Raw genomic sequence first — 15320 nt, forward strand, 5'->3', positions numbered from 1 at the left:
TTGAATGATCTTTTCAACTTTTTTCTTAACTTTTATAGTATATTAGATTTGAAATCCCATGGAAAAAGGTGCTAGCTTTTCATCGTGAGGGTAGGGATTTTAATAGGGATGAGGCCTGGGAGGGAACAGGCTTCAGAGATAGATGATAGGCTAGAAAGCTACCGCTGCGAGTCTTTTCAGCCCTGATGAAGAACTCTCAGGTCGAGTCAGAGACCTGAGAGGAGTATGTCAAGGAGTCCAGCTCAAATAGCTATGGGGGCGTCCACCCCTGAGCAGTGGACCCTGTGCCATCAAGACAAGCAGTATAGCCTAGTGGAAATATCACGGGCCTGAAACTCAGAAGGACCTGTGTTCTAATCCTGGCTCTGCCACTTGGCTGCCATGTGACTTTGGGCAAGTCACTTCACTTCTCTGTGCCTCAATTACATCATCTGTAATTGATTAAGACTAGGAATTCCATGTGAGACAGGGACTGTGTCCAACCTGATTAGTTTGTCCCGACCCCAGCGCTCAGTACAGTTCTTGGCATATAGTAAGTGGGGATATTCATGAATTGACAGCACAACATTGGGGAAGGAGCTTGAAGCTGGGAATCCAGAGACCTGCTCCTCGTCCAGGCATCACCACTTGCCTCCTGTGGAACCTTGGGCAAGTCACTCAACCCCCTCCCCATCTCCCCCATCTGTTTCCTCATTTGAAAAATGGGCACAAATTACCCTCTTCCAAGCACTTAGTACAGTGCTCTGCACATAGTAAGTGCTCAATAAATACCATTGTTTGATTGTCCATAAAGGCATAGTAAGTGTGTAATAAATATAATCATCATCTAATCATTATTTAGATATGTAATGCTTTTAGGTTCTACTCATCAGCCGTAACACTCTGCTCTCTCTAAATTTAAACAGAAAGTAGTAGTGCTGGAACTTGGACACTCAATGTGCTGTGGAAGATGTGCGGGATTGATGTCCATATGGATCCAAATATCGGGAAACGGCTGAATGCCCTGGGCAACACCCTCACCACTCTAACAGGAGAGGAAGATGTTGATGACATTGCGGACCTGAACTCAGTAAACATAGCCGACCTGTCTGATGAGGATGAAGTCGATTCTATGTCTCCCACCATACACACTGTATGTAACTCACCACTAGAAAGTTTCCTTTCTGTTTTTACTCCCTAATGCAGACATAATGGTCATTTGAATGTGTTGGTGGGTAGGGTGGGCTCCAATCAATGTTTTAAACTTGGCTTTTATATTCAATGTCTCTAATTTCTCCTGATTCTCAGTAGTCATGTGTCCTGCTGTATTCGAGAAAAACCAAATGAAAGTGACATTCCGTGTGAAAAGAAAAGCATTTATTTTCCATCTGCACCACTGTATTGTCTTAGAACAGTTTTTGAAAAATGTATTGTGCCACCAAACACACTCAATAAGAGTAAACCACTAACGTTGCTGTTTATCATTTAGAGTTCAGATGGAGGTTCAGTAAGTGGAGATGGCTACAAGCTTACCTTTGGGCAGCGACTTGTAAATCACCTGCTGGGACTGACACCCCACAATCATCGTTACTCTGTTCCTACGGAGTATCTGTTTGGATCAGAGCTGTATGGCTCCCCTCAGTCTAGTGGATCACACTTGAAAGCATGCAGGGCTCACTCATGGGGAAATGTAGGTAGTAGCTAAATAGTATCTTTATGCAAATGATGGGACTCGATCATTGGAGCGTTTCAAATCAGCTTCTGAAATGAGGGTTTCAAATCAACTTCTGAAATCAATATCTCTGATTCTTGCATGCTGCATTGTGATTCAAGGGGCTAAATTCAAAGTAGTTTAGATAAATCCTACTTTTAGAGAATGATGATGAAAATGTGATTGTTTTGACAGGAGGCTATTGATTATCGAAGACAAGGAGCATCTGCTAATCAGCCAGGAGAGTTAAGAGGAAGAAAAGTTATGAAACGAATAGTGGACATTAGGGAACTGAATGAACAGGCTAAAGTAATTGATGATCTCAAGTAAGTATGGTGTTATTGTATTTAACGTTCCTTAATTTGGCTTTATCAGAGCTCACTTGGAGTGAATTCCCTCAGTCTCATTTCATCATTTCATGATAATCTATCGTCATTATTGCTCTTCTTTGCAGTTCATTGAATGCCAACTCTCTAGTTTGTGGCATGTTTTCCATTTACTGATTGGTCACGCATCAGGGTTCTTTTACAGCAATTCCCACAAAGGTGAAATGCAAAAAATAGTGCCACATCATAATGTTTTGTTCCACTTCTGTGACCGTTAGTGTTGGCTAGCTAGAGTAACACTACTCCAATAACTGTAGCTTTCTGAGATTTACCTTGAAGAGAAATGAATTTGTATCACCCTCTGCTTTGTTCAAGACATCCCAGCCTTTTCCCTTCCCCCAGGACTCTCCATAACTTCTACTCCCTTCTTGAAGGGGGAGGCAGGGTATCAACAGAGTGCATTCTAGAACGTGGTAGAGGAACTCTGGGAGAAGGAAATCATGGACAGCTTTTGAAAGTCAACTCACATTCCCTCCCTTTCAACCTATCCCCGTACACATTTTCAACAGCGATGCCGATCTGTCATGTATTGAGTACAGATCCACTTGTAAGCGAATTTGATGTCTAGATCATTAAAGGCCTTTTCTATTTCCAGGTTTGAGAGCACTAATCTGAGTCACATTACATTTCTTTTCAGGTTGTGATAAAAGTTGTGTTGTCTTCTGAATTTTGTATATTGCCCTATACTTTCATTTTATGTATCTCTTAAGGATCGTTCTACCTGACTCATTCGAGTTTTCCTACGTTTTGCTAAAAGTTGTTTTTAATGCTTTTATGAAAATTTTATGAACCCAGAGGTCTTTCAACAATTCAGCATTCTGATAATCTGACTACAGGATTAGACGACTGGAATCCCTGCAGTAACCTTTAATGATGGCACATAACCTTTTCTGTAACTTTGCGCAGGCGAGCCATTTTTGGCCTGCCTCACCAGAGTAATGTGGCATTCTTTTTTTGGAAACTGAATAAAAACATATGGAGGCATTTCAGATGCCAACTCAAAAAGGCTTTGACTTTGACCTTTCCTCAGGTTAGCGTGAAATGTCAGTACAAGTTGGAGTTGCAGGAATGCATTGAGTTAGAGAGAATGAGTAAGAAAGGGCAGGTGAAAAGAGCAACAAAAAGTGTTCTTTCACCTTAAAACACACTCTAAAGGGTTATGTGAAAAGGATTTGGAACTTAACTCGTTCTGTTAGTGTTGGAAACTTAACTACATTTACTTGTGTGACTTTCAGGAAATTAGGTGCAAGTGAAGGAACTATAAACCAGGAGATTCAGCGATACCAGCAGTTAGAATCTGTTGCCGTGAATGACATACGCAGAGATGTTCGTAAAAAATTACGGAGGTCCAGCATGAGAGTGAGTAACTATTTAGGGGGCCCTTTTTAGCAAAAGAGATTCCAAGAATTCTTTCGGTTATTTCTCTGTTTTGCATAGACTTATTTATGATTTAAGAAGGGAAAGACCAGTCTGAGATTCTTTGAAGGTTTGAATTCATAAAAATATTTATAAAGTTATATTAAAATATTTGTAATTGTGGAGAGTCTCATCAGTCAACAATGAAAATATGAAATGATCGATGAGCATCTCACATTTGTAGGTGGTAATAGCTTTTTAAAGCTGCTAAATTGGCACAACAGAAGATAATCTTTGTGAGTGCACAATGTGGCTGTAACTGAGTCTCACATTGGCATTTTCAGCCACTCACAAATGCAGAGCTGATTCTCAACATTCACGGCGTCTTCTATGAGTATAAAAGACAAGTAAACAAGACAAGTTGACAGAAGTCATTATTCCTTTTTTGAAAGTTTCTTTAATGTTCCACTTTAGTCAGATGCATGAGATGAAATCTTTTCTCTCTTATTCAGGCAGCTTCACTTAAGGACAAATGGGGACTAGGCTACAAACCCAGTTACAACCGATCAAAAACCATTTCTGCTTCAGGGAGGCCTCCTCTTAAACGAATGGAGAGGACAAGGTAGTGTTTTGGGACATTTTATAGCAACTGATGGGATCCTTAAAAGCGTGACCTGTACTCGGTTGATTTTAATGGGATAGTAAATGGACAGCGAAGTATGCTGTGCAATCTTCCTTTCCCTTTTTGCAACATTTTATTGCAAAGATTCAAAAAAACAGCAAAAAGAGAAATTTTCTCCAGCTTACCAATCTTGGACCTTTTCAGGCTTTTTGGATAACAGATGTTTCTTTTTTAAACACCGCATTGCAGTAGTTCACCTTATTTGTAGGTGTTCTGAAATGAAGAAATGGAATTTTACGAAGTCTCTCGTGAAGTAAGATTATGCTTCAAATTGACTTCATTAGTTTAATGAATGACATTGTAATTTAAGAAATAACAAACAATTTTTCCCTGAGTGTGGGGAGAATGGGCTGTTTACTGCCGAGGCTTTCTTCTCAGGTTATCTAAATAGTGGGAGAAGTGTTTTACCCCCTTCTCCACAAGAATTGGGGTGGGGGCAGGGGAGATCTTCCACAGGGTCCCCTGCCCCAGTCAATGAAAGCCCATAGTTGTAGTTGCATGCAGTTTGGGAAAGTAATCCGGCTGGCTAATTTCTCAGCAGTTCCGCTTGGCCTCTCCTGCTCCCTCCCCCTTTATCAAAATGTCTGGCAGATGGGTTGGGAAGGAGGACCAATGGTGATAACACAGATTGATGGCATCCCAAGCAAATTTAACGTGAAATTCCCTCACGATTTCCATACAGCTCTCGGGTGGGAGATGCTGAGGAGCTTCCAGAAATTCGTGTGGATGCAGCTTCTCCTGGACCCAGAGTGACTTTCAACATCCAAGATCCAGTAAGATCTCTTAATTAGCATTTTCCTTAGAGAGGAATGACTTAACTGTCTTGGTTGTTTTTGAGAGCTAGTTTAGAAGCATTGATTTCAATTATGAGTAGCTAAAGAAAATAAACACTCTGATAAAGTAGATTTACCTGGCAATCTAAAGAAGATTTTGATATATCTTTTTTTCCCATTTAAATGGCAACATGCCTCAAATGACAAACATCTTGTACAAAGGTTTGTGTGCCATATGTTCATTCAGTTGTATTTATTGAGTGCTTACTGTGTGCAGAGAACTGTACTAAGCGCTTGGAAAATACAGTTCGGCAACCGAGAGAGACAATCCCTGCACAACAATGGGCTCACATTCTAAAAGGGGGAGACAGACAGCAAAACAAGTAGACAGGCATCAAAACCATCAAAATAGATCAACAGAATCATAGATATATACACATCATTAATAAGAGTAATATATATAATTATACACAGATGTTTATGAAAAATGTGAAATGAAAAACATGAGTAGGAAAGTTGTTCAGTCCCCAAAATTACTATTTATTTGTTTAGACTTAATACTGTTATCTTCATTGTACTTCAGTTACAGTGTTTTTTTGAGAAGCCATTGCTGTTTTCAGTTTACATGGATTTTGTAATCTTTTTTTTTCTTATGTCATTTTAATTAAGTTGAATAATACAGTTTGGGGACTTTCACAGCCATCCGGCCCTCCAGGGGAAGGGTATTTTCAGGTACTTGTAAAACAAAAAGTAAATTTTGCTCATAAATGCTACTGGATTGTGTACTACTTATTTCAAACTAACCTCAGCAGAATATATATTCTCAGGCTTCGCAGCTGGCTAAAATTTTATCCTAATATATTTGGTCATCTAAAATTCATTGATTTTCTTCTAAGCATGCACATTAGTAAAACTACAGTAGTCTTTTCATTTTAGCATTGAAACTTTCCTGTTTGAATATCATCAATTTACAGACAAAAGACATCCAGGCAAAACTGATACTAGCCTCTATTTTTACCTTATGGTTTGTTCATCGAGATTCAGGAGTTTTTAAAAATGTGAGCCACAAAAGCAAAAAACAGGAGTGTAAAAAATATCTGTAGGCTCAGGTTTCAGAAGTCCCGCCCACCTGGAATTCTTCTATCCAGTGAGGAAAAATGAAAGACATCATAGTAATAGTAATAATAATTGTGATATTTAAGTGCTTACTACATGCCAAACACTATTATTAGCCCTGGGATAGGTTAAAGATAATCAGGTCCCAGATGAGGCTCACAGTCTTAAGTAGGAGGAAGAACAGGTATTGAATCCCCATTTTATAGATGAAGCAACTGAGGCACAGAGAAATTAAGTGACTCGCCTAAGGTCACCCAGAAGGTAAATGGCAGAGTCAGGATTAGAATCCATTTTTCAACCAAAGTGATTAAGTAGTTGTTATTATGTGATTACAGCTGTGAATTGTAGTAGTTGATATAAATGAACACTGTCCTTATAAATGTTAGTGCTCTTAGCTAGACCAGATAAGTTTCTCCAGTGCCCTGTAACAGAAAGTTAGTCTGTTTGTTTGTTAATAATACCAGGCATGTTGTTAACATGGGAAGGTAATTATTTTCAGTTAACATTTAACCCCTCTGTCCGGCTATTTTTGCCTCTAGATCTGGGACATAAAGGAGCAAAATAGAATGTCCCATAAATAATTGTGTACCAGTGTGAATTATAAGTTTGTTATTAAATTTGCTATTTGAACAAATTTAAATAACTTGGTACTGAAACTAGTTTCTATTTTTTTTAACGTTCCAAGACTATGTAAAACTATAACTATTAGATTTCATAATATATGTGATAGCAACAATTTCTGTAGTCTTTAAACTTAAATAGAAAATACTTCATCTCAGGAAGCCCATTTTAAATTTTAAGAATACTTACCTACGGAATATTTCACATGACTTCAGTCCATTCTATATGCAATTCATTTATATATAAACACCTAGAAAAAACTTTTAAAATAGTATAAGATTAATGTGCATTCTGTAATAGTATTTTGCATGTTCTCTTTCCCAACTAATGTACTCCTGGGCATTTCTGACCTACAGGTGATCCTAGTGCTTAATATTTTGTGTTCTCTCAGCATGCTTAACGTTGATTTTACTTGAATCCTTTTTTTAATTGACCGTCACGTGCTGATTTGCAGTGTCCAATCATTAATCCCACTTGCTTCCGAGTGCAAAATGTGACATATGTGTTTCTTTCATGTTGTGTGCTTCTTTTGCCATTCCATGCATCTCTAAATCTGACACTGTGGCTGATCAAAATGAAGAACTTCAACTCTGACGGGATTTTCAAATGCTCTTCATTTTTTCTTCTTTCCAAGATATTTACACATTTTACCGTCAAGGGATTAGGAATTATGAACTTTAATCATCTTTTGTCTTTTTACAATCAGTTTCCAGAGGAGACAGAACTGGACCTTTTGTCTGTAACCATTGATGGTCCATCCCATTACTCATCAAATAGTGAAGGATCATGCTCAGTATTCAATTCACCCAAAACTCCGGTAGTCTTCTCACAAGACATTCCCTTCCAGCCTGAAGAAGGTCGGAGAGATGACAGCTCATCTTCAACCAGTGAAGATTCAGAGAAGGAGGAAAAGGAAGATGACCACGAAAGGGAAAAATTTTATATTTACAGAAAACCCTCGTAAGTAATACGGAGTTAGTAGGAGCCTTAACTGGCAATTAAATTGTAGATGTGACATTGGAACTTTATGTAGAAGTTAAGAAAATAGGAGTATATTTTATGAAGGTGCATCAAAAGTGCTCCATATTCATCTTGAAAATCTGGTGCTCGAGCCAGGCTGAAAACTGTGGCAGTCTCTCTTTTCCATTAAAAAGGCTGCTTTTACATTTCGTAAAATGTTCATGAAGTAACATTCTCCCCCTCAGTGCTACCACTAAATAATCTGACAGATTTAAAATTGTCCAGCCCTCTTCCAGAACATATTATTAATCTGGCCCAGTTTCAGCTGACAGTGAATAGTTTTTAGACACTTCATTCAGTGAACAGAGTAGGAATTTTGCTGCAAGCCCAGGATAATCCAAATGTTTTTTTACCCTGGGCGTGCCCATGGGTTATGTACACTTATCATGTACCTGTGGAAACTGGATGAAGTATTGACTTGGGATCAAAGTGTGATTGTGCTAATCTGTGGACTTTCATTTCTTTAGATGTGTGTCACTATGGAATGTGGCATTGATTGATAGAAGATTCATTTTTGTTTCTGCCCTCTCAGGGAATGATACCTGGAGGTTAACAATGAGGGGAATATACTTTGGGTTATTAATTGCTTCTTTAATTCCCTGAAAATCCGTAATCTTCTAAAAGATTCCACCATATCATATATTATTAGATTGCATCGATCAGCAGGAAGTTGAGTTGCCAACTTGGCATTCCATGTTCCCTGGTTATTAGGGAAAGTGCACTTAGTATGGTGCTCAGCACATAGTAAATGCTCAATAAATTCCACTGATATAATTATTAATATTATCAAAACATTTTTGATGGAGTATTTAAAGTAGGTATACTTTGGATGTGTAGGTGTTGAAAAATCGCATGGCACGTAATGAGAATCCTAATATTGATTTTTGCCCAATAATGTTGCTAAGTATTTATAAAAATGGACACGGAAACTGTTTCTAGGCATGCCTAGTGATTCAGCTAAATGACTTCACCAGCACATTAGCATGAACCAATAGAATCATTTATCTGATTGTACAGAATAATCTTTCTGAAAATCTCTGTGACTTAACTCTTCTGGAGAGAATGGAGGGAATGGAAATGTAGTAGCAAGAGAATCTGGAAAATGTCTTTCTGTCATTATACAATTTAATGAGCAGTCATTGTGTTTTTTCGAAAGACACACCTCCCGTAAAAAGGCGACGGGCTTTGCTGCAGTCCATCAGCTGTTTACTGAACGCTGGCCTTCAGCTCCTGCCAGCCGAAATCTCAGTGGCACAGCCACAGAAAGAAATATTGACTTTGAATTGGACATCAGAGTTGAAATCGATAGTGGGAAATGTGTTCTGCATCCAACCACACTCCTGCAAGAACATGATGACATAAGCTTAAGAAGGTATGAAACTTGATGGAAATAGCATTATCGAATCTGTCTTTAGGAATAGAAATTTAATTACTGATTTATTTTTATGTCCCTACTTGCCCAAATTCATCCTTTATGTTTTACTCACAAATAGAATGAGTGCGCCACTAAATATCTGTTCCATTAGAAGTATTCGTTTCTGGCATCTAGATATAGCAGAGTTGCCTAACAGAAATTTAGGCATTTAAAAAGCGGAATTTATTTATATCTGTTTTGAAAGCCCAAACTAATTTTCAGTGCTGTTATGATAGCTTATGGATGTTGCCGATGATAGAGTGTGGGCCTGGGAGTCAGGAGGTCATGGGTTCTAATCCTGGATCCGCCACTTGTCTGCTGTGTGACCTTGGGCAAGTTACTTCATTTCTCTGGGCCTCAGTTCCCTCAACTGTAAAATGGGGATGAAGACTCCGAGCCCCATGTGGGGCAGGGACTGGTTCTGAGCCTTACACCTTACACCCTGTACACCTTAGAGATTAGAGTTTTCATGTTCTTCAATCCATATATACACTTGCACTTTCAGTTCTTTAAAAATGTTATTTGAAATAGTCTCTTGGTTAAAACATCACCCAAGCCTCAGTGTATAAAACACTTGAGTAAAAAATTAATCATAAATAGTTCCTATATATTGTGATCCTTAATCTCCTGCTGTTCCCTGCAGTGTTTGATATTTTAATTAGGGAAGAAATGGAAACCAGATGTCTGTCTCTCAACTATTAGAATCTTACACTTTTTCTAAATAGAGAAGCCGTGTGTTTTAGCGAAAAGAGCACACACTTGGGAGTCAGAGGACATGGATACTGATTCCTCCTCTTCCACTTCTCTGCTGTGTGATCTTGGGGAAGCAACTTCACATCTCTCTGACTCAGTTACCTCATCTGGAAAATGGGGATTAAGACTGCGAGCCCCATGTGGGACAACCTGATTACCTTTCATCTACCCCAGCACTTAGAATAGTGCTTGGCACATAGTACGCACTTAAATACCATAATAATAATAATAATAATAATAACAACAACAGTGTAAACTGCTTTGTGTCACGCTTAGAGGCCCAGGCTTGAAAGTCAGAAGATGTGGGTTCTAATCCCGGCTCCACCACATGTCAGTACTTTTAAGAAAAAGTAGAGAATGTCTCTACCAACTCTTATTACATTGTTCTATCCCAAGAGCTTCGTACAGTGAAAGACCACTTAAAGGGAAAACAGAATTTTGACTTGGGAGGAGTATAAGACTAAAGTGGTGGCCAATTCAGAGATTCTGTGGCCCTACTGTAGAAGGCTTCATGGGTTAAGTGATGCAGGGACAAAGGGCTGGTGCCTCTCTTCCCCAAACCATCATGTTTTTGTAGGGTACCAGCAGTATTTATTGAGCCCCTACTTTATGCAGAACACTGTAACTTAAGTACTTGGGAGGCTTCAATAGAACTAGTTGAAATGATTTCTATCCTAAAGGAGTTTACAGTCTAGCAGAGTAATAATCCAAGGTCGCCCTGTTATATCTAACTTTTCTGCAGTTACTGTGTGGCAAGACTTGGGAGCCTACTACCTTACTACTTAATGCTCTAAATATTTGGCATGGGTTTTCAAATGAATGTTGAATACCGTTTTTCAGGACTAGCAACGTGTGACCCTTATATAACCATCATAAATAAATACAGCAGGGCACAAAAAACTGCTGATGAGAAAATGGAGTTCAGGCATCTGTGATACTATTAAGATTCACTCTTTATCTTCCTTAGGAGTTATGACCGAAGTTCAAGAAGCTTGGATCAAGAATCCCCTTCAAAGAAGAAAAAATTTCAAACTAACTATGCCTCCACTACACATTTAATGACTGGCAAGAAAGTGCCATCATCTTTGCAAACAAAGCCAAGTGACTTGGAAACAACTGTATTTTACATTCCTGGAGTTGATGTAAAGGTAAAAAAAATGTATTCATTTATAATGGACCCAGTAGTAGAAAGAAATACTGTTTTCTTTCAATTGTTAGCAGTCCTGAAGAACAGTGATCATGCGTCTTATTTTAGTTGAACTGTCACAGTTGTTAATAAAGTGCTCTGAACTCACATGTCCAGTAAGTAACATTAGGGCTGATAATGGAGAAATGCTGGTGGTAATTTAGTATCTATTGACTATTAAGCACTGAATCAAGTGCTTGGCAAAGTACCTTAGATGCACAAAAAGTATAAGGAGCAGAATACTCATGTGTTCTTTCTTTCTGCCGTGTGTTCCCAGTTCGCAATATTTATACAGCTGAATCCTTTGTCATTATCAAGTAAGATAGTGAACATTTAGTTAAAATATGCAGAAACAACCAAAAAAAAAAGCAATATCCTCTTGCTTTGCCTACAACTTCTCCATTTTGCTGTTGAGTAACCTGTACCAGCTTACGTTTTACTATAGGGAGCAGAGGGGACTGAGAAGCTCAGGAGATGGGCTGCCAAATGGGATCACTGTCCCTCAGGTGGTAGGTGTTGAGGGTTCCCCCAAAAAATTGTGAAGAAAGTTACTTTCTTTCCACACCCCAACTCTGACAATACATACCCCAGGCAGGTGGCCACCTTCATTTTTGCACAGTATTTTGGTAGGTGAAGTGGATTTATAGGATAATAATAATCATCATCATCATGGCATTTAAGCACTTACTCTGTGCCAGACACTGTACTAAGCTGGGGTGGATACAATCAAATCGGGTTGGACACAGTCTACTTGGGGCACACAACCTTAGTCCCCATTTAACAGATGAGGGAACTGAGGCACAGAGAAATGAAGTGATTTACCCGAGGTCAGACAGCAGACAAGTGACAGAGGTGGGATTAAAACTCATGACCTTCTGAGTCCCAGGTCTGTGTTTTATCCGCTACACAATATGAAGTATGTGGCTTAAAAAAAATCAGTGCTCCATTTTACAATCATCTATTTCTTTTTATTGTGAAGACCATAACATTCAAAGAGGAGTGTAATAGAAAATATCTCATTCATTTCAGGAGTGGAATTATGGAATATATTTATTCCCTTTGACATAGGCAATAATACAATGTAAAGTCCAGTTACTCTAAAGTTATTCTCTTAGGGGTGTATAGAAGTAGTTAATAATCCTCTAAAATTTCCTTCAGGAACTATTGAGTGAGTAATATTGTAGTACATGCTAAACTTTTCTTTAGTGTTCCAGAGGAGTCTTTCTTTTCCCAAAGTGCTTAGCTTTTTACTGGGCCTATTTAAGGCCCAGTAGACTGGGCCTCAAGGAATTCCTATGTCACATATTGCTTTAGGAAACAATGGAGATATTTGAGGATTACTTTTTTTTCCCCTCAAACACCAGTGATACTAGAGAGGATTTTAACTTTTTTGACTTCAGATATTTAAAACACATTTGGAGATATCATTAATTTTTGATTAATGACTTGTCAGTTAAACTTTTCTGGTAAATCCAACTTTGCTGGTGTTTTTAGAGGTCAAGAAGGTTAACGATTGCAGGAACCTTCTACTAAATGAATATGGACACTTTAGCAGCCTACTGCATTTTATTCTTGAACCAGCCCCTCTTCCCCTCTGTCTGTATCCAGTTAATAAAACAAAGGAAATCTGCAGGTTCATAATACTCAAAATCAATTTTTCCTGGACAAGCAGTCGTTAAAACAGGTGACTAGTAAAATGGTGCTTGCATTGAAAGGAGCTATTTAAATAATGACTCCTAAAGCTTTTCATTGACTTTTTCTAAATAGCATATTATTCCAGTCTTCCTTCTTAGGAGTTATCATGAGATTACAATGTATTATCCAATGGGATGCCATTTTGAGATATGTTTTGAATTTGTAAAAGATTGTCTGACAAGAAAATCTATTGCTGTCCCCCAAAACCGCCTCCAAAAGTATTTGACTCCTACTTTGCACAGTTCGGTTTTTATAGCTTCTTTATTTCAATGCAGTTACACTACAACTCTAAGACTTTAAGGACTGAATCGCCAAATGCTTCCAGAGGATCATCTTTGCCGAGAACCCTTTCCAAAGAGTCCAAGCTGTATGGTATGAAAGACAATGCCACATCTCCTCCTTCTCCTCCTTTACCTACCTCTGCCCACAGCAAGACTAACACCTTACTTCCTCCCCAACCCCCACCTATTCCCTCAGGTACTAAAGAAATGCGTTTTTTAGTTTCATTTTGCCATAATTGAAACTTGGGGAGACCTAGTTTCTCTACCTTGACTCTAAAAAAACAACCTGGTCACAAACTGATAAATAACATTGGTATGGATCTTAAGTATGGTTTTACAGTTCATCGTATTTTCATTTGAAATCAGTTTCCTTTCAAATTGGCGAATTACTAGAATGCCTAAAGTTTCCAAATATTTATCAGTTAGCCAGGATTGTTTGAGAGCAGCTCTCTTGTTCTGCTGTAGATTGATAGTTTAAGGGCTTATTGTTGAAAATGGAGATTTCTGGCTAGACAGGTGTTAGTTCTGCTTGTGCTGTTTGAAAGCTGCTTTCATCAACTTTATATTGCTCTGTTATGTGTTATAATGAATAACCTGTACTATGTATATGTGGGTTTGACATTTGCAAATCATATTTCATCCAGTATTTTGAGTTCACTCCTTTCTATTCTGATTCTGATCACATTGTTTTGAACATTTATGATTTTTACAGACTGACATGAACTGATGTAACTCTAATTTTTTAAAATGAGGAGCCGTAATTCAGAAATAGCAGAGCACAAAAGATATGGGAAAAAAGATTATTAGAGGCACTAGAGTAGATGGAATGTGTCCTGAGAAAAAGTAATGACGTTTGGTCAGAGAAGAGATATATTTGATATAGTTACAAAAGTATAAATGATTTACTTCTAAAATTCTATTATGCTCCAGAGAATTTCTCTTGGGTACTCTGTTTACAAAAGTGGAAAAAACTCAATTAAATTACCTGATGCAGAACTGTATTCTAAATTAGTATCAACCCAATCTTAGATTTTAGTATATTGTAATAAAAATGATTTTAGAAACATACAGGAAATAATTATTTGCTTAGTCATGTTGAATTTTATAATATGGTATGCCCTGAATTACTGCTTGTGTTCTGTTTCCTTTGAGTCATTCAAAATTGCACTAAGACTTGTTCAGGTAGCTCATTTGGGTAGAATTTTCAAGTAACAGACCAACCTACACAGGGCCTACTTACCCTTGTGGTTAGAAAGATCCATTCTTTCTAATGTTTTAATTTTTTACATCTTTAGGGGGCAAATTGTGGCTCAGGTAGATCAGGGTTGTAGGGAAGTTCTCAATAATGAGGGGGCAAGGGGTTTCAATTTTAGTTTCCCCATCTCTTTTCTTTCTTAAATATTGCCTTTGTGACAGGTAGAATGCACAACGCATTTTTTCACTTTATTAAATGTATGTTGACATTCCAAGCTTTCCAAATGAAACGCTTTTGCCTTGGCCTCAATTTCCTGGAGTATTTTGCTTACAGTTTTCATCTCCACCAGTTATTAGCACAAGATTATACAGAATGGAGATGAATTATTTTCTCAGTTTTCATTTAAAAATCCTCATTTTGGGATGTGTTAGAGACCGTGAGCTCGTCAGGTGCAGCTGTTGTCATTGTTTATTATTGTATTGTACTTTCCTAAGTGCTTAGTACAGCGCTCTGCACACAGCAAGCACTTAATAAATACGAATGAATGGACACTTCATGGAGCATACTGGGAGTTTATCTCGTACAGAACTCCATACCGGGGGAGTTACACCTACAAAAAACTCCAACATCCTATTGCTAGCCCCTCATCCATGAGCTGAATATGGTTTTATGGTAGTCCCTCAGAATTCTATAACTGTCTTCAAAGTAGGTGAGAGACGATTTCAAGGATGCTAATGCCTTATTCCCACTTGGTTTCCAAGTTTATGAAAAAACAGGTCAAGGAAATGAGGTTTATCTCATCTGAATAAGTACTGCCATCAGTCATTGTGCAGTGCTCTTCATTTTCCCAGCAGGGAGGAAGAACGGAAGAGGAAGTTTGGGATTGTGCTAATAGAGTTTAGGAAAGCCAAAGTTGGGGAATTGAATAAAAATTTGTGACCTAGAGCAAATAGGTCACTAAACTGTATTGTAAACTGTATTTATCAACTTAATCTGTATCTATTGACGTGTCTCTTCTACCAACCTTCTGGTTCCTTTTATTGCAAGTTGTGTTAATGATTAGGAAGCAGTCCTGGGTACTAATTAGTGCATGACACTGTAGCAGCTGGTTAGTTCTCTTATATTGGACCATAAAGTTTTAAGTTAATAAAA

At 38.1% G+C, this 15320-nt stretch overlaps 1 protein-coding gene across 12 annotated transcripts in view; it reads left to right on the plus strand.

Moving 5' to 3' along the window:
• KIAA1109 (KIAA1109 ortholog) overlaps positions 1 to 15320 on the plus strand; it is a 192660-nt gene that overhangs the window by 151356 nt on the left and 25984 nt on the right. For 6 of the 12 annotated variants that reach the window (XM_029076442.1, XM_029076441.2, XM_029076443.2 and 3 more), the window contains 11 exons: positions 906 to 1132; positions 1469 to 1669; positions 1886 to 2016; positions 3312 to 3435; positions 3945 to 4054; positions 4797 to 4887; positions 5557 to 5619; positions 7331 to 7584; positions 8801 to 9016; positions 10779 to 10959; positions 12968 to 13169. In XM_029076442.1, the coding sequence (XP_028932275.1) occupies positions 906 to 1132; positions 1469 to 1669; positions 1886 to 2016; positions 3312 to 3435; positions 3945 to 4054; positions 4797 to 4887; positions 5557 to 5619; positions 7331 to 7584; positions 8801 to 9016; positions 10779 to 10959; positions 12968 to 13169 (1800 nt within the window). The remainder of the gene's footprint in view (positions 1 to 905; positions 1133 to 1468; positions 1670 to 1885; positions 2017 to 3311; positions 3436 to 3944; positions 4055 to 4796; positions 4888 to 5556; positions 5620 to 7330; positions 7585 to 8800; positions 9017 to 10778; positions 10960 to 12967; positions 13170 to 15320) is intronic. The other 6 variants (XM_029076447.2, XM_029076448.2, XM_029076446.2 and 3 more) reach the window with 6 other exon arrangements.

The sequence above is a fragment of the Ornithorhynchus anatinus genome, chromosome 12, assembly GCF_004115215.2.
Source record: "Ornithorhynchus anatinus isolate Pmale09 chromosome 12, mOrnAna1.pri.v4, whole genome shotgun sequence".
In the NCBI taxonomy this organism is placed as follows: Eukaryota; Metazoa; Chordata; class Mammalia; order Monotremata; family Ornithorhynchidae; genus Ornithorhynchus; species Ornithorhynchus anatinus.